Below are 23,516 nucleotides of genomic sequence, written 5' to 3'. Positions count from 1 at the left end.
AAATTCTACACTTACTATCCTCACCAAGTCTTCTTCAGCCTCTTAAAGCTTTCATGAGCAGCTCTAATTGGTGCTCCTGTGAAAAAGGTCAGCTGATTGGACCGCTGGGTAAGTGCAAGAGGAGAGAAACACACACACACACAGAGGGGATTAAAACAATCTGACTGCTAAAGAGATTCTAAGGAGGGTTAAGAGATTAGAAAGCAACTACTTGCATACACATTAACCAGCAAAATCAAATCTGCAAAACACATCTTTTATTACAAGAGTATGTACAACAATGCAGCAAATATCTTTTGTTTCCAGAAAACAGGAAACTAAACAATGATGGAAGAACAAACAAAAATGGCATTATGAAGAGCTCTTCAACAGTCATGAATGTTTTTGTGTTATTATGTGCAAGTATTTCTTTGCACTTGTTATAATTGCTTGCAGCCACCTCGGAGGGCGCTTAAAGTGGTCTTGTGTTGGCATGTGATGACAGGAAAGCATCTTAAATTCTCCTGAATTGACTTCAAAATGCTTTCCTCTCATTTTGTAAACATAGGTGTGTGTTTTACAGGTATGGCCCCCAGCCCAGATACATCTGACAGAGCAGTTTGTCGTCTGTGGCTTCCTGTATGAGGTAGTGGACGTGTCCCTCTATGGACAGAGGTAGACCCAGCACTTTGTTCCTGCTCTTTATTACGCCCTGCAGACGCTGATCGATGTCACACACGTGGGTTTTTGCCTGGCAGAGAAGAAAGGGGGAAAGATTCAAGACAAAACAGTGACATTTATAGGTTATATTAGACAATCATGCTGCTGTAAATGCATGTAAACATACTTCCAGAGGTAAAATCCAAGAAATGCACACACACCTTTTCATTAACTATCTCTCCTGTCTCGTTGGCCTGAGCTTTAGAAAGTCCTTTGGCTTGTTTGCTCCACTCCACCAGCGGGTCATGAAGGAAAGTCTTAAGCACACTTAGAGGGAAAATTAAAAACATGAAAAAATATTGTAACCTTTTTAAAAGACAGTAACTATATAAATTTGGGACGGAAAAAAACACATTACGAATTATTCAGCGAGCATCGTCATCACATATATAACCATGTTTTAAGACTTCAGTCAAAAAATCCATTAATTTCAAAATGGTCTTGAATCTAAATATAGTTAATTAATGCTCCTTGCTTAGTACATTTACTCTAACCCCAGGCTACTCTACTCACAGTTTTTATTTTATTTCTGTACTCTATTGAAACAGGGTTTGACATGATTATTCAATAATCATAAAGTGTTAATATTTGTGTACCTCATGAGCGGTTCCCTCTGGTCTCTCATTAGTCTCAGGGTGACCTCACAGGCCTGTCTGAAGAGACCCTCGGTGCCCATGGGCCCCATGGCGTGGACCATGTTCTGGGTCAGACGGAAGGGAACCACCTCAGGCACGTCAAACGTCTCCCCCTAGTGGAAACGGAAAGAAGGAGCATGAGAGAAATGCAGGGAAAGGTGAGAAAACAAAAAAAAACATTACTTAAAACAATTTCTATGATTTTTTTCATGATTTCTATTGAACGATTTAAAATATATGTGACTGCTAATCATTTGTACTTTGAGACAAACCTTGTTGAAGAGGCAGTTGAAGTCGACGTGAACACATTCCCCAGTGAAAGAGTCAAAGAGGATGTTTTCTCCGTGGCGATCTCCCAGACCCAGGATGTAGCCCACCATGGACATCACAGCAGTGGAGCGGCAGTACGCAGAGCGACTGCTGTACCTGTACACACACACAATGAGTGAGATTCCTGAATTTAACCTGATCCTAAATGTAACTTTAAACCGGAACTTGACCGTTTCCAAATTCATAATCATTAAAAAACTAAAAAATTTCTAAATCCAGAACTAAAACTGCTCATTTCAAATGTGGTAACACACAGACAGACAACAGAATCAGCTTATTGACACTCTTTTTGAAACATAAATTGTAGGAGAAGAGCAGGTAGGGTCGCACCATGATGTAGGGTCAGGGAAGGTCCTGAGGAACCACTCGTGGAATACAGGAAGGTGCCGAACACAAAGCACCTCCTTGTGGATTCGTAGCTTCTCCTCAAAGGGGGCTGTCTTCGGTAGAATAAGCTTCCTGAGCTCTTTACCTGATAAGTAGATACCTAGAACACACATACAAATATGACCAAATGAAATTGTTTCATAACATTTATTACGCAGACAGTTTGTTTATCTGTACTTCTATTTTTAGGTTTTATGTGGGAGTATACCTCTCTCTTTATACAGCTTGGTGAGAATGTGTCGAAGTCCGGCGGTGTTGTTGACCCATTCGATGATGCCGCACTCCTCATTGAGAGGAATTACGGCGTAGGTGCGGATATGTAGCTCCCTCCGCCTCGACTCGGCATCTTTACGGAGGCACTACACATACAAACACACACAGAAAGCATGTACACACATACTATAAATTCTGCTGACTTTACAGTACAGCAGACTAACAATAAACTACATGTAATGGGATCAATACAACAGCCCTCAAATAAATCACATTTTAGTTGTTTTTTTGTTCAGTTTCTGGTCACTGTGTAGGGGAAGTGCAGATTGAACTCTACAAAGTGAAGCAAAAGATATCATCCCACCCTGAACTTAATTAACTGGAGGATTACAATTCAGGAGGTGCAAACTATGGAGAAATAAACTGATACAATTTAAAACACAGAAGACTTAAAAATGTAATACATTTTTCATTTTTTTTCTGTTGTAAAAGCAAAATCTAGATTGTTTGTAAGTATGGAGGTAAATGTGTGTCTGTATGTACTTACGTATACATTTATTGTTTATACTGATACATTTCTTTTCTCTTAAGACTTAGTTGATCATATAGACATACTATAGACAAATTTTAATATGTCCCTTTTTCATTTCTTGGCTATTTTTTTTTATAGTTAATGAATAAAAGCTGTATGAATTGCGTTGTACTGGACTGCATAATAAAACATTGACGATTACTAATATTAAATTTTTTCCCACCTCTATTCATATAAATGAAGGGGATCGATTATAACCACTCAATATACCAATATAACTCCAATATACTGAAAGTATTGTACAGGTAGACTTAGTAAACCAATAACTTGTTCATTATGAGTTGAATACCACACACACCTTGTTGATGAGGCAGTTGAACTCCATGAGTCTGCAGTCCTTCCTCAGGTCGTCTTTAGGTTTACACATCATGGTGTAGCTCCGCCCGTCTGAACCCTTCAGGCTGATCTTCTTAGGCTTCTGTAACGAGGCCAAGATCTCCACCTACACACACACACACAAACAAACACACAGGTCAGGGTTTACGAGGCACACACCACCTCAAGATGATTTCTCTGATCATAAAATCAGATTTTCTTATCTTAGATAATGTTTCTTTATGACTATGATCTTTGTAACCGTGTTTCACTAAACACTTTTTGTCATCAGGCACCTTCCTACTAAAACATTTATGACAACCAGTGGTGGAAGAAGTACTCAGATATTTTAATTGAGTAAAAGTAGCAATACTAAGTAAAAGTATAAAAGTATCAGCATCAAAAATGGTCCGTTTTATAATAATGTTTATTATATTACTGGATTATTATTATTTATGCATTAATGTGTTCTTGCTACTGGTTAAAACTAATTTTAATTACTTCATACACTGCTGGGTAGCTTCACTTATAATAATATATAATAATGTATTAGATGATTTATATTTTGTATTAATAATCTGAATCTAGAAAGTAACTAAAGCTGTCAAATAAATGTACTGGAGTAAAAAGTACAATATTGGAAATGTAGTGGAGTATAAAGTATAAAGTAGCATAAAATGGAAATAATAATAATAAAGTACCTAAAAATTGTACTTTAGAGCAGTACGTGAGTAAATGTACTTAGTTACATTCCACCACTGTTGACAACAACCAACACCCTCTTTGCCTTTCTCTTACTGTGTCTTCAAAGCCATCCAGGTACGCCCAGTGTCCGGGGAAGGCGTCGTGCTGTGTGTTCGCCCCGCCAGTGGAGGGCAGCGTCGGGATGAGGACCGACTGCAGTGGGATCAGGATCTGGCTGAAGGTCGGCTCCTCCACCAGACGTTTCAGCTGCTTGAAGTGAACGCTCATGCTGAGGGTGGTGCTGTTACCATCCACCTGAAGGACACATAAACACAGAAATATATATTCACAGCTACCTTAATAGATCTTCTTTTACTGGCTACTGCAAGCACTCCAGTTCCAGAAGGGGATCAATAACTGTTTACTTGATCTAATCTAGTCTACCAATAAAATGTGTTGATCCATATTCACTTAAGAGGATTTTATAGCGAGCTTTTGAAATATGTGAACGACTATATTTTTATGCTGCGGCTCCACACTCCACTGAAACTGATTATGAAACAACATGCATTCATCAAATGAATAGTACCTTAATATGCCATGCAACCATAGAAAGAAACTAGTATATGTTACTATGCATAAAACACTATCTTTACTATTTTATTTCTATGCTATGAACACATGCTTTATTACTTTTATAATGAACTTACACATTTGTTATCTTGAGGTAAAAAAACGAATTTTTTTAAGATTAAGAATTCACAAACTAAAGTTTAGAAAACCTTCTTAAGCCTAAAATTACCAGAGTTTGGAAGTGTACTTTCTATTTTAATATTATGTAATATACTATATAATACTTGTTTATGTATGTGCGTGTGTGTGTGTGTGTGTGTGTGTGTGTGTGTGTATACCGGCTTGTTGCAGAGCTCCAGCAGCTTGTCAGTCAGCCTGTTGGCGTCTCCAATGAATTTCTCCAGAGACTGTTTGAGACTAATTGCTTTCTTAAGGATCTGATTACAGCGGTTCATACGCATGGGGTAGGAAGACTGAAATAAAAAAACAAACAGTCAGGAGTGAATGTGAGGTAATACTTTTTTAGAAAAAGCAATTTAATAGTCTGGTGAGTTTATGCAGGTGCTAAAACATCTGGTCGATCAATCACAGTAGAAAGGATTTGTAATGTTTTTAAAGGGAACTGATCCGTTAAATTACAATTATAGTTAAGGAAAGGAAATGAACACACAATAGTCAGAGTTCACACACACAGTGGCTTACATACAGTGTACTATAGGGAATGGGAATCAGCGGAGCATTCTGGGGCAGAGCTACAGTAGCTGTCATTATCTGTCACCGGTCTATTCATCTGTCATCTGTCAATCGTTCATCACCAGAAATGTATAAAGTACGTGTAAAAGAAAAAAGCCCATATAAAGAGAAGCTGACAGAGACAAAGGGGCGATAAATTACAAAACTGAAGTTAGTTCACGATATTGATCCTTTACGAGTTACGAGGACTTTGACAGCTCGAAACCCATTACGGTCACTGATGTGTCTTGTGTCTTACACTTTACCCTCCAAAAATGTCGGACTTGCTGTTGGTGACGTCACATTCCCATTCCCTACATACACTTCTAGTAGATGGTAGATGTGGAAATATGCAGGCATTCAAACAAACAGGGTTTAGGAGTTCTTGACCACACACACACACACACACACACGTACCTTGGAGACAGCAGCCATCAGCCACATAGCCTGCTGGGGGTACGCCAGGAACACTTTGGCCACGATGGTCATGAGGACGGTGAAGACCTCGTCGCTGGAGTGGCACACCCTGGAGATGAGCTGGGAGAAGGCGGTCAGGAACTGGTACGGCGCCAAGTTGGCACAGTGCTCGCTCACCACCGCGTTGATTTTCCCCAGCTCCTGTCGCATCTGTCTGTCTGCTCGCCCCGCTGTGGAGGAGAGGGATGTGTGGATGGAATTTGAATATGTTTACATATGTTTTTCTGTCTCTGCTGTTAACAGCTCATTAAAAGTAAATAGGCATAAAGTGGTGGAACTGCTAGAGAGTACGCCAGACAGTGGAAGTGTCTCATTGCCCCCTGTGGATCTTTATTTCACACTTCCAGTCATTATTGGCCACCCACCTTTCTCACACTCGCACACTTTGGCTCCAAAATCCAGCCAGAGAGACAGCATGCGAGGCATGGCCTGGTAGATGTACTGGTTTCCAAACTGCAAGGCTCTGGGAGGGAGACAACCCAGATTTAAATGACTTACGATGAAACTAATGAGTCTACGGTGGAAATTATAACAGTATTTAATCAGCTTTGCTCATAGACTGAAGGGCTGGGTATCAGCAGTAAGAACAATAACTTACTTTCCAAAGTACGTGACAATATATCGGATGAGGTTCCCCTGTTTCTCCAGCTTGTTGTCAGTCACCATTGGCATCACTTTGTCGTAGTACTTGGCCAGGTAGAAGTTTCCATCTTCCCATTCAGGCAGGAGGTTGGTCACGTCCTAAAACACACAACAAACACACTTTAAGTCAGGGCTGCAATTGACAATTAAACTTTGTCCGAAATCACATAATATGCACAACATACCCAATATGTGTACTATCGTTCAACATACTTTTGTATCAACAATCAGTAGTAGGTACATGAAGTCTTCAGATCAATAATGTCTTTGACTTCCTGCACAGTGGTTCATTCCCTCCACAAATATCATGGCTTATTTGGTTGTTTGTTTACCTTGTATGCCTTCATGATGGCATTGGACTCGAAGTTGGCCGTCTCCTCCATGAAGCGTCCCACCAGCAGCATGGCCTTGCCTTTGGTCTGCAGGCTGCGAGGGTCCGTCAGTGGCTGATCGTCAGGGAAACACTGGGTCACGCCCTTCTGCAGGACGATCAGGGCCTCGTGTACATCGCCCTGACGACACAACAACACAGAAGGTTTTATTGATGTTGTTTTCCTTACAAAAATAACAGGAATGTGAATAGGAAAGCACATATGCTAGATGCTGGTTAATGATTTGATATTTTCCAACACGCATCAGCTGACACTACTATGCATTTTAGTGAGAGTTTTAGTAGTAAATCAGGTGCTGAATAGGGTCAGCTTTACACACGAGATGCTGATAGTGTACTTTAAACATGGACGTACAAAAAAATTGCTAAAAGGGTTGCCTATACCTTGGTCCAAAGCCACTTGGCCTTCTCGGTGACCAGCTCAGCCAGGAGTGTGTTCTCTGCGTTCAGTAGTGCATTGAAGGCAGTCTGGTGGTGTCCTGCCTTTCTGGCCACGCGGGCACTTTGCAGCCAGCACTCACCTACCAGCTCCTTGTTCAGAGGCCTGCAGAGAAAACACAGGGCCTGATTTGTGATGTGGCCTGGACATGGATAAAACAGCCACAAAAGCAAATGCTCATAAGCTTGACATCTTAACACAAATGTGTCTACATCCTTACTGTGGTCCCAGGCTGTGCAGGGCCCGACGGAGGGCCAGGACCGGCTCCTTGGCCCTGAAGGAATTCTGGGTCATCTCCAGCCGATCTGACCAATGAGGAGGCAGCTGGCTGAGGCCGGGGGCGGAGCTTTCCCTCTGTTTCTGCAGCTCCGTGTAACTGTGCTCCAACTCGCTGAGCATGTGGAGCCTAAACCAAACACACACATTCACAAGTTATTGCTACTGACAACTAGGAGTCAACTACAAAATTAAATGCAACTGATTTCAATGCTACACAGACACACACGGACCTGACGATGTACTCATATCCTCTCTGGTAGGTTCCACACTCGTAACTGGCTGCAGACAGAGGGACGACCTGCTCCTTCCTCACCAGCTTCAGCTTCTCATAGAAAATCTGGGTATCCTGCTTCTTAGCTGACAGCAGCAACTGGCCAAGCCGCACACCCCAGGTATTGGACTGACGGTCTGGAGACACAGTGAAAGTGCAAAACTTAGTCATTCAGTTTTATGTGTTAACTAGGTATCTGTTGCTGCCAATAGACGGTTTAATTCGTTGCAGCTTTCACGTATCGTCTGTGTGTTTTATTACCTGAACTCAAATAATCTTCCAGCAGGTCCCATTTCCCGAGCTTCCAGGCCGCCTCCACTCTGTAGGTGTTCAGCTCCGACTTCCACTGGTGCCTTAAATGTATACATATATAGCTAACTTCAGTGGACCTTCACTGACATACGTGTTATCCAAGTATAAAATACAATAGTTCATTAGTTAAGAAACTATCAAGAGGTCATGGTACATTATTAACATGAACATAAACCAATGTATTCCTTGTCAACCTACAGTTAAAGTGGATTTAACTCGAATCAAAAAAGCACCTTTAGTGAGAATGACATTGGCCAAAATGTACACTATGTGTGTGTGTGTGTGTGTGTGTGTCTCACTTGTTGGCCAGTACTCCATTGACCTGGGTGATGACTGTTGACAGCTGACCCAGGCCGAGCATAGAGGTCATCACACCGTGATAGTGACCAATCTATAAACAAAGGGACAATGACAATAATGAAATAGGGGAAAAAATTACAGAAACATACAACAGTTATTATTAATCTTAATATAAGCAATAATATGTACTGTATAGTGAATACACTATTGCTCTAAACCTTGCATTACTTTTTACATTTGCTGCTTGCAATATTGGTGAACTGAGAACAGAAACTGATTCTACTTTGGCGAGATTTAAGAAAGCAAATTTAGAACTTATCAATTAAATTGAACCTGGCGGACCATGAGATCAATTTAAAGTTATATCTGCTTCATCGTGCAGCATTTCATCATAAGAATGTCGCAAAGTAACAAAACTGAAAAGGAATCGCAGCCTATTTCTGGTGACATCTGAATGTGAACACCATTTGTATTACAGTATAGACCATTTTCTGGAATACAAGTTATAGTATTCATCGTTTGCATACTGCAGCACTGAGTACATTCTACAGTATGTACACACATCACGAAGACAGCATTTTGGAAAATGTTTTTAAAATGTTTTTATTGACGTTTTGTACATTACACTCAAAAAAAAGAAGGAAAGTAAAGAATGACACAACAAGGCACTAAAACATGGTCCTGTCTGTGTGTGTGTATACCTGGTCTGACTCCAACTGTATGGCCCGGTCATAGCAGGCGGTTGCGTCTCGGAGCAGGCCGATGCTCTCATGCTCCAGTATCTGTTCCCGTAGCGACGGCTCCTCCCTCCTCAGGGCGTTGACCCCCCTCACTCCATCAGGCTCATGCATGGCAGCGTACAGAGTCTGCAACAGCCAATCATATAAGAATGATTTCAGAGAGCTTGTAGTCATGTAATACAAACCCGCAGACTGGAGCATATTTCATTGCTTTGAACATTTCTGATTATTTTACATCTTTTGTAATATTGTGATTTTGATTTCAGCCATATTGTTCAACCCTCAACAACACTGTCTACTACAAAGATGAGCTAAAGGTGTAAATCAGATGTTTATGAGGTGAGTGGTTTACCATCATCATCTAACAGCATGGATGTATATTAAAAAAGAATATTTTAGTCCTCTATAATCAGGGTTTTATACAGCACCAGAAATTGTTAGACGTGCACTGTTGCACTTAATGAGACATTGTAGGTTTATATACTCAAACACATGAAGCAGAGTTAGTGTTAAGTGAGGGATAACGTGAAGTGAGTGGGCCATTATTGCAAAATCAACCCAGACAGGGTGAGCAGGACCCCAATGTGAACGCTTATGACACGGCTACTTACTACAGAAATCACGGCGTTCTTATTTCTTTATAGCAGACCGTTGCTATGTATAACAGACCGTTGCTATGGGCGCATTTCTGATGTCGGACTCTGAAGGATGCAAGAGTCCTGCATCGCCCTGTCGGGGTTTATTTCACAACAATGACCGGCTCCATGTACATTATACCTTCTATAAGCCATCATATATTGGTAACATGTTTTCTAAGCAACGAGTATCATGCCAACATTTCCCCAAGCAGCTTGTTTTTTATTTTAATCTAAAAGCAGAGGAAATGAGCACACACACTTTAGCAATGAAAAACACTTTAATGAACTTGTTGTCTGACCTGCAGGAAGGTGAGATGGTCCTGGATGTTCTCTTTGTTTTCTAAGATGTACGCTTCAAAGTGCATGAGGGCACGAGTGTACGCTTTGGACCGTAGAGAGGCCTTGGCCAGAACGTCCTGTGGGATACCCTTGAGGAAGGCCACCACGCGCTGGTACTCCCCGCTCTCTGCAATAACACGTTTCAGCTATTTACTTTCAAGTGTGTGTTAATCGTGCAGGTAAGTGAACAACAAGGACACATGCATTTACATTCAGTTCATTGAAACTAAGGTGCAAATAAGGTCCAACTGATGCGTTTCAGCATTGCAGTGAAAACCCAGAGATTACAGATTAGTGTGTTGGGTATCACTAACCGTTGTGTTTGGGTTTGGAGTAGAGGATGTGGCGGCTCCACTGTGTGAGGTGAGACATCATGCTGAACACAGTCTGAGTGCTGAGCTGTGATAAGCTGGAGGCCGTCTCCTGATCACGTCCCCCTCCTCGTCCATCACTCGCCGTCAGCACCGCCAACATCTCCTCCGTTACCTGGAGGGAGGTTTGTTATTAACGCCAAAACGAAACAAACCCCAAAAACATCTGGATTAACATGTCCTTTGTAAGTGATACATGTGTGTGTCCTCACCTCCTGTTGCTCTGCAGGTGTGCAGCCCAGCAGCATGTAGAGCAGAATATGAGGCAGCAGGTAGATTGTGACCTTGTAGTCGTGTTTGATGATGAAACTGCAGCAGGTGAACACTCGGCTGGCCAGCTCGTGTCTCACCTAAAACACATAAAACCAGTTCCTAAAACCTCCGACTTGAAACACAAAGTTTATGCCGTCGTAGAGACAACAAATGTGCTTTGCACGTTTTTCATAAAAGATGTGATATTCACAACAAAACACATATAATTGGTTATATTATATACCTTTAATGCAATTATTTTTTTGTCTTCATCTTCATAAATGACTAAATCGGATTTTTTTTTAAGATTACAGCACACTTGCACAGCAGAAGGACTTATGTTTTGTTTTTGTAATGATTACGTACTTGTACTTGTAATTCCTGTCTTGAATATATAGCGTTTTTCTTGTTTGTTGGTCTCAATGTGCTTGAAACCTGTGCGTGTTTTTAGTGAACTATCAGTTGTCATATGACAGTTCGTCAAGAAGAGACTTTCTCACTGTGGATATTTTGACCTCCATTATGATATTCAAAATGTCATAATGTTATTAGGTCCACTGCGAACAAAGATCTTCAGTAAGAAAGTGTCAGTTCTATAAAATACAAAGTACTGAGTAAGAGAGTAAGAGATGGATCCATGATCCATGTAGATGTGTATGTGTTTGGCTCTGCATACGTGAAAGGTAAACCAGCTGACCTTGCTGATGAGGTATCCGGCCCAGGTGGCCGACCAATCAGAGAATTTGCTGCCTCTCTTGCTTAAGTACACTGGCTTCTTCAGTTTAGACCAGTTGACCTCCTTCTGACTGCTTTTATACCTGAAAATAAAGAGAATAGATGAAGAAAAATGACTTTCACTTGAATGGATTTGATCTCTGAATTATGTGAGACCATTAGAAGTGTAATGTATATGTGCTGTGAGTCTATGTGTGTGTGTAAACTTAAATACCTGCTGTTGAGGTGTGGCTCCAGTATTTCTTGAATCTGCTCTGGGAATCTCCTCCACAGACGGCGCCCCGGTGAGTCGGTTCGACCCTCACGACACTCAAAGATGGACAGCAGCTCCTACAGAGCACCAACACAAACACATTTTACAGACAAGACATCTAACTAGAATGGAAGGAGTCTCTGTCTGTCTGTATGACTGTCCTTAGATTGTCTTCACACTTGGCGGGTGTATTGATCAGACCCCAAGGAAGCGCAGTGTCTAGTGGGAAGTTGTTTGGATGAGCGGTTCTTGAGAAAGCTGCAATCAGCAATACCGGAGGCCAAACAATCGTCCCGTTCCGAACAGGCACGTTTTGAACGGGCACTGCACCAGTAGCCAAATAAAGAGACAGAAAGGCTAACACTAATTAAAGTGCAAAGTGAGTGCTTGCACAAGTGTGAGTACCTGAATTGCATAAGCAGCAGAGTCCTGTGCTCTCACGTCGTCAGCGTAAGCCAGAAATGTTCTGGTCAGCTCAGTCAGCAGGTCGTAGCCGAAGTTGGGATCATCAACTCCACTCTGTTCACAGGAAAATATACTTTTACATTTGGTTTCTGACAGAGATGCTCCATTCTGGGGGGATCTTTTTTCCCTCTGTCAAACCAACAGAACTGTACAGTATGTCTCTGAATGCAGACTTTAGGTGCCACAGCTATAAGCTACATATCTGTACATGTTTTTGAATTCACACAGCTTTGGTCTTGTCCAGCTTACCACGAAGGTGTTGCGGTCGCCATGGGTGAGTGTGTGTGACAGGTCCAGACGTCCCGGATCCACGGCCCCCAGCTCCCCCAGACACTCCCCACAGAGGAGCCTGGCCTCGGGGGATGAGTCCTGGCAGCCCTTCAGCAGCACCGACACCAGGCTAGAGATGACCGGCTCCACCGCCTCACTCGCACAAACCTGCCGCAGCAGCCACTCCTGCAGTCCACAACACAAAAAAACACATTTATGGTATCGTTATGGTAACTTTAAGACATGATGACAAGGCACTAACTAATAGAATAGTAGAACATTCTATTATAACCTGCAAACAAGAAGCTTGGACTCCTTTCAGAGGTAGTTGTCTAACAATCTGTGTGTGTGTTTGTGTACCTGCTTGCTGTGCATCATGTCCCTGAGACTGGTCAGCGCATGAATCCTGACGTCGACGTTTTCATGTTGAACAGCCCTCATGGAGAGCTGCAGCGCTGCGGCCAGGTCACTGCTGCTGGCTGTCAGCTGGGGGGAATCAGACAGAGTGTATTACCGTACATTTTCACCTCTGATGCCAACCAATAACCCTCGCCACCATCTGCATCCTTCATTTCCTTCATCATCATGATCATCCTCTTGTCCACACTGACCTTCTTAAAGTTCCGCAGAACAGTGTGGATGTCTTTCAGCTCAGGGTGGTCTGGCAGGAAGTAAATCTCATGGAGGTAGTCGTTGACTTCGTCTCTGTGGGAAATCGACCGAATTAGATCACTGCTATCGGAAGTCTGGAATTAGGTGATGACTTCTTTATTAAAGCCGGGGTAGGCAAACACCCAAGTACTGTTTTTGAGGTTATGAAATGTTGTTTTAACATGAAAATCTACATTTTCATTAAAGCAGGAGCAACTTGGGGTTCAATGTCCTGCCCAAGGACGCTTCAACATGGGGACAGTATGAGCCCTAGATGGAACCGCCAACCTTGTGGTTAAAGGACTACAGCTGCCTCCGCCTTTTTTTATGTTTAACTTTCTGTACAGGCCCAGTTTGGTCAATTTAAAATTTGCTTGTGTGTATGTGTGTTACCTGTTGTCCAGTATCAGGAAGCGGATAATGGCAGCAGTTTCTTTGGGCTGTAGAGGAATCAGGGGCAGGAGTGCAACAATAACATGACTCAGCAGAGGGCCCAAGTGAGCCGGCTCCACGCTCCTCACAAAACACTCCCACGTCCTGTACACACAGGAGGAAGGAAGAATTAATACAGAGTCAGACGCAGGGGTTTGAGCTAATCACAGGAATGTAGCATGAATGAGTAGACAAAGAGAGTTGAATATCAAGTATGTAAATTGTCTTTTTTTGTCAGTTTTGGCAGCCATACAGTGGTTCAGCTATCTTTAGCAACCTTCTCCTAAATGTGGCCAGGGAAACTAAATAACAGAAGCAATACACCACGGATATTCAGTTTCTATGTGACCTGTGTCAGTGTGAGTGTGTGTACTGACTGGCAGCAGAGCAGAGGGAAGTCCTCTCTGTATCGGAGGCTCGTGCGGAGCGTCGTCATCATCTTCACTCTGACAGAGCTGATGTGTTTGGAGCCCATCAGTCGCATTAGAGCCATCACACTCGTCAATGCCTGCACAGAAAACAGGTTGGATGCTTTCATTTACACTATACGAGCTGAGCAGAATGGCAACATTTACCAAATCAGATTTAATATTGCAGCTCTGTGAACTGTAATACTGAAACAATACATTCAATATCAAATTAGTAGTGGATCAACACACCAACTTCTTGCGGTCCTTCTCTCCGGCGCTGGAGCTGAGCAGCTGCATGTTGAAGAAGGCGAGAATCCCCAGCAGCTTCGGCTGCAGGTAGTCCGCCTGTCACACAACGACCAAAAAAAGACAAGTGAGGAAAAACAGAATTATTTTTTTGTTTCAAATAATTTCTAATAATATAAAAAATAATGTATTTAAGTTAAGATATGTATTAAATGTTAATATTTTAGCACTTTCATCCCAACCATTTGTCCCACTTAGGCTATTACTTACTTTGTTTTTCTTTATCTCATGTAATTTAACCCATGGCAAAGGAAGCTTTTGAGTCTATGTCTGAAGTTTTTTCAAGTGTATGCAAATTTCCATGCAAGTGAATGAGGCTACAACTAACAATTGTTTTCGTTTTCATTATCAATTGATTAATTTATAGATTTTTTGTTTATTAACCATCTAAAATGTGCATCTGCATGTACAGTTTACCGGAGTCTAAAAAGATCTCTTAAAAATATTAACAATGATATAAAGTATAATGAATGCTCTGTGGTTTGTTTAGAAGCCTTTGAGACTGAGATACATTTTGACCCTGTCTGTTATAATTTAACAACATGTCAGGTGAGCACAAAATATTAAATATAAATAAATAAATAATTTAGTCAAAGCACAACGTAAAGCATTAATACCAATAATTAAACTCTGACAGGTACCATGCGTTCTGGGATGGTGATGTCTCGGGGACCCTGGTACGGGTCATCATTGGACGCAAAGGAAGCCAGGATGGCCAGACCATTGAATACCTACATAGAAATGTAAAACACACAGGTGTGAACAATAACTAATGTAAACCACACATGTGAATTCATTACTGACATGTATGCACTCAAGAATATATACTGAAAAGAGAGAGGGGAACTTGTGTTTATGTGTGTGTGTTGACCTGTTGGTAGTGCTCTCCGAGGCGCAGCAGCAGTTCGTTGTGAAGACCCTGGAAGTCTTGTCTTAACAGAGAGCCCAGTTCAATCTCTGTCTCACTCTGAGAGGGCATTAGGAAAACAAATATACATCAGTCAGATAATCTGATTATTTACTATTGACAACAGCCATTGCTTTATTGATCAGCCTTCTCAGACAACGCCAACGACCCAACCTTAATAGTCATTCTGCCAAAGGTTACTTTTGCCCCAGTGGGTGGACTCTAGTGCTTTAAATCATACAAGATATTAAGTTAATTTGTGTGACGGTGACATTTAATGATGAAATCTGTCCTTTTGTATTATTTATTTACTCTATTGACAATGCCAATGACATATAAATTCATTACTAACGACAACATGGCCACAATGCAAGACTAGTTGTTCTGTTGTCTGTAGCATGAATGTGTAGGTTACAGCTAGGCATGGTAATATCATTAATACCTGTAGGTAGTGGAAAGCCCTCTCTAGCTCCTCTTTAGTGCAGGAACAGACCAGATGGCTGAAGATGTACTTGAAGTTGTTGATCAGGATCTCTCTCCTGTTTGCCTTCAGCTCATTGGCCAGGGTACGGATGAGGGCGGAGCCAGTGGAGCTCGCTTTGGCCGCCAGGTAGGGCAGAAGCACCTGGAGGGTCCTCTACATAAACAAGTATGCATAAGAACATATATGCTCAGAAAAACGTATTATACCGTACATAAAACAGTATCACATCCAACATCCGACATCCACTGTGTATACTGTGTACTTTTGTGTAGTTACGGTACATGTTTGACATACAGTGAGGAAGCGATGGAGGTCTGGGAAATCAAAAGCGTGTGCGATCTGAGCCAGGATGTCCAGGGCCAGCTCTCTCTGATTGGCTGATTCGCTGCCCTGATCCGGTGTGCTCCGCAAGGCCGACGCATGACGCGAATGCAGCGACTCCACCAGGAACTAGACACATAGAAGAAAGAATTAGATTAAGGCCAGCATATCTTTACATCTCTGAATCGCTGCACACAGCTCCCTCAAACAACACATACAAATACACGCAATCATGCAGAGACCAAAAAACAAAAGCATTATTATTATAGTATTGTTAATATATCTAATTATTATTCCGAGCATTATGGACCGTTTTATAGTCTTTAAATTTCTCAATGACCATCGGCTTATTGCCCAGGTTTATTGGAGCAGCATTAAAGATTTCATACCTGGCAAATAGGGTTCTTGTACTGACTGAAGAGGGTCTGAAGTTTAAGACCTTTGGCAGTGGCCAGAGCTCTGATCTGAGCGTAAGCAGCTACAGACACCGGGGACGACTTGGACAGCAGACAGTGGAGCAGCCTCAGCAGAGAGAACGACACCAAACTACCCTGAGACGCCCTGACAGGAGAGGAGAGAAATGGACAATTCATCTCTTCATGAATTTAAATTTCAGTGACTGTTACAACAACAGATGTAGGACACATGATTTAAACACAGACTATATATATCAATACAAAACAGGCGAGAATGAAAAATGTGATGTACAAGAACGATGACAGGAAACATGCAACACAATAAAACTATACTACATTAAACAACAAGATGAGCAAATGATGACAGTGACTTTGCTAGCCTTTGTGCTTGTGTCATAAATAAAATGTACTTTTTTGATCCCAGATGTTGAGCAAAAGAAGGTATTTTTGAGTAATCACAACACATCTGATGGTGCTATTCTGGGGTCTTGTATACAGACAAAGGCCACCTGTACCTGCCAATCTCTCCGGTGGTGAGGATGAGAGTGTTGCGCAGGTCGTCATCTCTGTTGAGTTTAGCCTTGTTGAATGCCTCTTTAAGACGGGCGACCAGGAGCTGGGATAGTGGGAAGAAACACGTAGTAAGTAGTGAAAGTACTTTACACAAGTCATAATCCCCAAATGGTCAGCTCTAAAAAATGTATGAACCAAGTAGAAATGTAAAACTTTCCTCCTACTTGACGTTTCACATAGCAGCATATGACGATGGCCTTTAGATGTTTAGACGTTTGAGTGTCACCGCTGGAATTGCTCACCTCACTCAGAGAGCCCTGCTCGGAGTTTCTGGTGGTCTCTGTTAGCAGGAAACGCACCGATTGGCTGAAGCGTGTTCTGACCACTGGATCCGAGTCCTCCATTAGACCGATCAGAGCACAGAGAGCTGCCTGGGAGTCGCTGTCTCCGCCAACCAGATTCACGTGCTGGCAGAGGTGAGGCAGAGCTTCTAGGAAAGCTAAGAAAGTGAAATAAATAAGTGAAATAATACTGCATTTGAAAATAATCCACAGGAGGATACCAGCAATGTACTGTCTTTCTGCATGTTGTTAAAGCTAATCACACAAAAAAAAAACTCCAAAATACCTTGTTTAACACTACTTGGAGCTTGCTGTTTGAGCAGTGGCAGGAAGGGTCGGACAACAGACGCCTTGAGGGATGGAAAAGTGTTCCCAGCATGCTCTGTTGCGAGGCTGAGTTGGTGGCAGAGGATCTCAGGAGGACGAGCGGACTCAGGGTGGGTGTCACTGAGCAGGGAGAGCTCTGATTGGATACAGCTCAGCTGACCGATGATCCTGGCGAGCTCCTTCTTCACCTGCTCCGAACTGTCCTCCAGCCTGGGACTGATGAAAGAAGGTTTTAAACATCTCAAAATAAGCACAAAAAATGACACCAAAGAGAGAGAGAACATTTCCATTTGTGCGCATACTGTTTATACATATATACGTGCGTACAGCAGAGTAGTGCTGATGAGGTTGTGGTGTGAGTTTCCAAGGTGGTGAAGGAGAAGAGGGAAGGCCCGGACTGCCGCCGCTCTCACCGCCTCATCTGGACTCAGCAACGTCTTGGAAAACACGCACACACGCCACGTTTCACACACACCACGACGCAGAAGGGCCAGCAGTGACACACAGTCCGCCTGGATCTCAGATGCTGGAAACACACAAAAAGTTAGAAGTCCATTCAAAGTTTTCACAATGGAAATGTCCTGGTGAAATAATTTTAAATTATTCTATAACAAACTATGGAACCGTTTTCAAAATATTTAGGTCCCGACTTCACAAAAAGATGCAGCTGCAGGTGACCAGAGAAGTCATCTCAAATTTCATTTTGGTGAGATGCTTCTGACAGGATTCCTACAGCTTATGGCAAGTTAGATTTAAGACTTTTTAAGACTTTTTTAATGTCACTTTGAATGAAACTTTATTAAAACAAACTTCACAATAACCAAAACTGAAGAAAAAATCAAAATCAATTACTTAGGGTTAGGGACAATTTAACAATTATTAAAAAAATAGATGTTACTAATCATTTTGAGATTTCAAATTGCAATGTCAGAAAAAAACTATTAATAAAATTCTACTTCCCATATCTGAGCATTTTTAAGATTGATTTAAGACATTTTAATACCAATTAAGGCCTTATTTTTAGCCTTATTTTCAATGCATTTTAAGACTTTTTAAGGATCCGCGGGAACCCCGTCTGAGTTGTGATGCAGGAGAAATACTCACAGTAACAGAGGCTGAGTCTGTGAGCCAAGGCGGGCAGCCAGGAGGGGAATCCTGAACTCTTATAGGCTGAGACGGACTTGTTCTCAGACACCCAGGGGAGAGACAGCAGAGCGCACACTCGCCGCTGGAGCCCGTCCTCACTGTGGCTGCTCACTACACACACACACACAGACACCCGGTGATGGAAACAGATGGCGATCAATGAACTGTACTCAAAAGGATGTGCTTTGGGGTTGATTTCTGCCATATATTTTAGAGTAAAGCTTGTTTTTACACTCGTTAATGAGGAATAATGGCAAAAATAACTTAGTCATGACATACAATAAGTAAATAGTAAATAAATAACACAGCAAAAAACAAGTAAAATCCACAGGAACGGCATGTATAATGTGGTATATATCCTTACTTGTCAGGTAGAGGATGGAGTCCAGGACCCTGACAGTAGTCTGAACAGCAGACTGAAAGTAGTCCTGGTTTAAGTCGGGTTGAGGACCTCCTTCTAACACTGACTGGCAGCTCTTTAGGGCCCTGCCCAGAGTCTCGGTGGGCACCCAGAGAAGAGGAGAAGGACTGTCAACAAGGAGGCCGAGGAAGAAAGAGTGACAGAACAATCTCAGTGAAAGACACAAAACTGCAAAGTAGGTCATTCTTGTTGTCTGTTGAGAGACAAAACATTTAAAAAATATACTGGGAAGATAGTATTTTTGTGTGTAAGACATGAAAAGAAAAAGATAAAGAGTGAGAGCAGGTATGAATGTTTGTGTATTTATTTATTACCTGGTGGGAGAGGAGCAGAGGGCTGCCAGGTGGAGGATGAGGGCCAGACCTTCCAGAGCAGAGAGAGTCTGTTTGGTTTCAGGGCCGTCAGAGTTCAAAAAGGTCAGCAGCTCCTCCAGCCGACTGTTCACCACAGCCCACACCTCACTGCCAACACGCATGTCCACCTCACTGAAGACACATCATTTAAATGACAAGAAGTATCTACTGTCACTAACAAAGAAAGGCCTGAAAAATGTCTGAAAATAAAATTATAAGAAGGAAAAAAATGATAGAGATAGAGATACACATAACTGAGCAGCTACAGCACAGCATTTTTCAACACATTTGTAAAACAAGTGAGAGAATAATTGTGCCGTCTTCTACACCACTAAACTTGATTAGTGGCCTACTTCTATAATAGGACACAAATGTTTATGAACTCACGCTGCTGACGCTTTTGTTGTTTTGCTGGCTGACTTGATGGCAGATTTGCAGGATTTCTTGGCAGCAGTCTCTCCATCTTCTGACTTCTGCATCACCATAGCAGTCTCCGCCTTCAGTGCGGCTTGGAGAAACCCCTCCGTACACTGTAAAACACAAGTGCCACAGAGACTGTTAGGAGGGCGAGAGAGAAAAGATGTGACAAACGTTCCAACAGCAAGAGGGAGAGATTTTTAACATTAAAAACAGAGTCGTACTTCGGCTTGATTTTCTGTTCCAACGGTGCGTGCCAGCGTCCTGCAGACCTCTGTGACTCGCTGCCTTCTTAGCAATGCAGCACTTTCGTAAACTACGGCGACAGATAGCAAGAAGCTGAACAGCAAGCAGAGCGATTCAGTAACCTCTGTCCCCAACTTGACATCTGAACCTCCAAGGGTACAAACACACTCGAACATCTGCGAGAGATAGATGGGCTCAAAGTGTGAGTGAGAGACACCAGACGACTGGAACACACAGCGAGTCAGGTGCAGCAGCTCTCCGTCATACGGATGTTTCTCATCTACGTTTGCTTTGTATGTGTAGGAGTGTGTTTCCAGCAACTGAAGGTAGGCCGAGAAGAACTCGTGGCCCTGCATCTCAGGAAACCCTCCCAGCTCCACCAGTCGACTCAGCATCACCATGGAGAGCTTCCTCAGCCTTGTGTTGCCATTGGCCAGGAAAGAACAAGCCGTCTCCCAAGCCACGCTGACGTCATGACGGGAGACAACTCCCCGCAGGGTGTCAGTTACGACACCGATTGTCACGGCAGTCAGCGACTCCAGGGCGGCAGGCGAGGAGAGAACAAGAGGAGAGGGGGTGAGGTATGAGGAGGCACAAACAGAGGAGATACCGAAGCACTCGAGTGTGACAGGCCATCGGCTCTGTGTGTGAATGCCCAAAGTGTGTCCGTTTCCTGCCAGCGTGGCGATATGAGTGCAGAGGATGTTGCTGAGGTCCTGGGCCAAACAAATGAGCTCCTGAGTGAGGCGGCTGCAGATGAATGGCGCCCTGGCTCTGAGAGTGTGAAGTAAAGAGCACAACACAGCAGAGGCCCGCCCGTGGATGACGTCACAGTCTGGAGCTGCTGCCACGCGGAGCAAACGCACCGCCACCCACTTACTAAAGTCTGAATCCAGGGAGGAATGAGGAGACATCAGAGGTGGAGGGGAGAAAGAAAAGCACAAAATAATGATACAGATAGGAATAGAATATTTATGACATTTTTTAATCTTCAAAAAACATGTTTGAAGAGCATCTCATACCAGTACAGCTCTGTGTGGTGTCCGGGTACTCGGCAGGCTGGCAGGCAGGGTTGGCGAACATCAGAGACGAGGATTTGATGATATGTTGCACAAAGTCCAGCAGCATCACACAGGCTGGCTCTGAACTGGACTTCTTATTCAGCCCTAGAGCAACTGGAAGAACACAGACAATAGATTTGATCAACCAACTGGTTCACAACCAGTCAGGAGATCAGGAACCTCCCCCCGTGGGTTGCAACTTGAGATCAATCTGAAAAGTCACAGTATGATAAAAGGGTTAGAAGAAAAAGAAACACTTTCTGCTACACAAAATTACATTTTAGTTTTTTTGTGTGTGAAATGCTGCATAGTTTTAATCTTCGAGCCTAAACGAATTACAAAATCTGAGATAATAAATCTGAGAAGCCAAAAAACACTCAAGCTCAGAATCATATGCAATCCACGACAAGGTCAGAAATCCACATTTGTTTCACTTTAAGGGGTAACAAGCCAAAAAGGTTGGAAACCATTAACCTCTTTAACTGCATAGAGCCTTTGTCAGGTCAATCAATATAAACACATAATGTGCAGGGGGGTTGTTTAAACTCACAAAGCTTTATTTTAACAGAGGTACAAAGTGGCCAGATAGACGGCACAACCCCAAGCTGGGCTAGAATAATATGAGGAGTCAGATTGTTCAATTTCTGATTTTTCATTACCAAATATTGTGGCCTATATTGAAAGTCAGGGAGAGCCCAGGCCAAAACAACAAACAAACAAACCAAACAGGCAGATAAGGGAGTGTATCATTGTACCTTATAAAGCATGCTAGGATGGTCATCCCTCACTCTGCGGAGGTTACAACACTGGTACATTTTAGTCTATAAGATCATCTCTGGCAAACTTCCCACTTACTTAAGTAATTCTGTAATTCTCAACAACAGTTACAATCTAAGGTCACATAAATGGCTTCAGTTTAAAGTGCCTTCTATCAGTACAGAAGCTGGCAAAACAAGCCTGTTCCACTACGGTCCTTGGTCCTGGAACGATCTGCAGGCCAAGCTTTAACTTGAGACCCTTACCTCTTTTAATGATTTTAAACATAGAATAAAGGAAGTGGTCACTGCAAGCTGCAGTCGTTTCAATTAAATAGCAAACACATGACCAACATGCTGCATTGTTAATCACTGTATAATGATGTAATGTATTTTGTCGTACCTATTATTGCTGTTGTGATTCAATGTTGTCTTTATTTGTTGGATGCTGCTATTTGACCCTGTCTTTGCTAGGTCTCACTTGTAAAAGAGGTTTTAATATCAAGGCGACTTCCTAGTTAAATAAAGGTTATATTATATTATGTAGGGATCAGGGAATGAAGTTAGCACCTGACAAACACAGGGTGAATGTTGGCTGTGGCAGGTAAACATGTCAGATTACCTGCCACCCTGGCAGATAGGTTTTCCTTATATTAAAAAATATTATTCCTGAATTAAAAATGGTCAGGGATTAAGGTTACATTATACATTTATATTGTCTGGTACTACTGACTCAGTGTTTACAATTCTAAAGTTCATCAGCCACAAATGCAGTGCACATTTGTGTCAAGAGGAAATTAGACATAAGGGAAAGTAAACAGTAGTTACAGTACAACATCTGGCAGTCTCCACTAACAATTAAAGCTTTTATAGCTTTAACAAGCTGTTATTTACTACTGTACTGTCCTGTACTGTCGGGTGTTTCTGTTATTGAGTCCACCTCCTCCTCTATAATGTGCTGGAGACTTACCGACGTCCACATCCGTCAGTATCCTGTCAATGAACTGACAGAGGATCTGTCGAGGTTTCTGCACCGCCTGCTCGTACTCAGCCGCGCTGGCACTGTAATATAACAACACGGTGTAACGTTATTTATGGAAACATGAAGTACATGTTTTCCATTAACTTAACTTAAGTGAGTTGTACTTTGACATTGGGTTAGTTAGCTTAGCCACCTTTAGCTGTCACTGACCTGGCTAGCTCCTGAAGAGCCGGAATCATCGCAGACATCTCCAGTCCCTCCATGTTTACAGCCGCTTAGTGTGTCGCTACTTTAACAAACAACCTCTTTAAAGTATAAATATTAAATTAGTGAGGTTATTTTAACCAGAGCACGTCTACATGTCCTCTCCATCTCATGGTGGTCCATCCTTCAAGCCATGTGTTTCGAAAACTTTCGCTCCAAAATGACGTGTTTTGTTTTGGTACGGCAGTCACCGAGGGTCAAAACACCTGAATATAAACGCGAACTGCAAACTGCGCCCCCTGGCGACGTGTTTGTTAATATACTTTACCATAAAAAGTAAATACAGTATATTGAATAAACTATTAATACCACTGTGTAAACACTCTTTTATAAGTAAAAGTAATCTATTCAAAAGTAAAAAAAATATATATTTATATCAAAATATACTTAAAGTATTAAAACTAAAAGTACTCTGCAGAATGGCACATT

The 23,516-nt window shown here is 42.3% G+C and overlaps 1 protein-coding gene across 1 annotated transcript; it reads right to left on the bottom strand.

Moving 5' to 3' along the window:
* Window positions 1-238: 238 nt before the first annotated feature.
* atr (ATR checkpoint kinase) lies at window positions 239-23,270 on the bottom strand. The gene is made up of 48 exons (XM_074659794.1): window positions 23,034-23,270; window positions 22,812-22,903; window positions 21,048-21,200; window positions 20,004-20,911; window positions 19,750-19,892; window positions 19,324-19,494; window positions 18,953-19,116; window positions 18,547-18,699; window positions 17,770-17,968; window positions 17,402-17,658; window positions 17,077-17,273; window positions 16,777-16,877; window positions 16,235-16,406; window positions 15,819-15,974; window positions 15,483-15,677; window positions 15,005-15,100; window positions 14,775-14,864; window positions 14,077-14,172; window positions 13,795-13,925; window positions 13,379-13,522; window positions 12,946-13,039; window positions 12,695-12,820; window positions 12,314-12,520; window positions 12,005-12,118; window positions 11,561-11,676; window positions 11,309-11,429; window positions 10,572-10,709; window positions 10,303-10,474; window positions 9,949-10,115; window positions 8,973-9,137; window positions 8,271-8,362; window positions 7,921-8,012; window positions 7,619-7,796; window positions 7,330-7,515; window positions 7,055-7,214; window positions 6,612-6,791; window positions 6,236-6,378; window positions 6,003-6,100; window positions 5,578-5,807; window positions 4,767-4,901; window positions 3,970-4,170; window positions 3,155-3,298; window positions 2,260-2,410; window positions 1,995-2,151; window positions 1,607-1,760; window positions 1,296-1,447; window positions 861-966; window positions 239-730 (listed from the first exon to the last, which is right to left on the bottom strand). The coding sequence occupies exons 1-48, from the start codon at window positions 23,084-23,086 to the stop codon at window positions 557-559; spliced, it is 7,824 nt and encodes a 2,607-aa protein (XP_074515895.1). The 5' UTR covers window positions 23,087-23,270; the 3' UTR covers window positions 239-556.
* Between the last annotated feature and the right edge of the window lie 246 nt (window positions 23,271-23,516).

This window comes from Sebastes fasciatus, chromosome 15, assembly GCF_043250625.1.
Source record: "Sebastes fasciatus isolate fSebFas1 chromosome 15, fSebFas1.pri, whole genome shotgun sequence".
In the NCBI taxonomy this organism is placed as follows: domain Eukaryota; kingdom Metazoa; phylum Chordata; class Actinopteri; order Perciformes; family Sebastidae; genus Sebastes; species Sebastes fasciatus.
The sequence above is the reverse complement of the archived record's forward strand: the minus strand, read 5'-3'. Positions and strand labels throughout refer to the sequence as shown.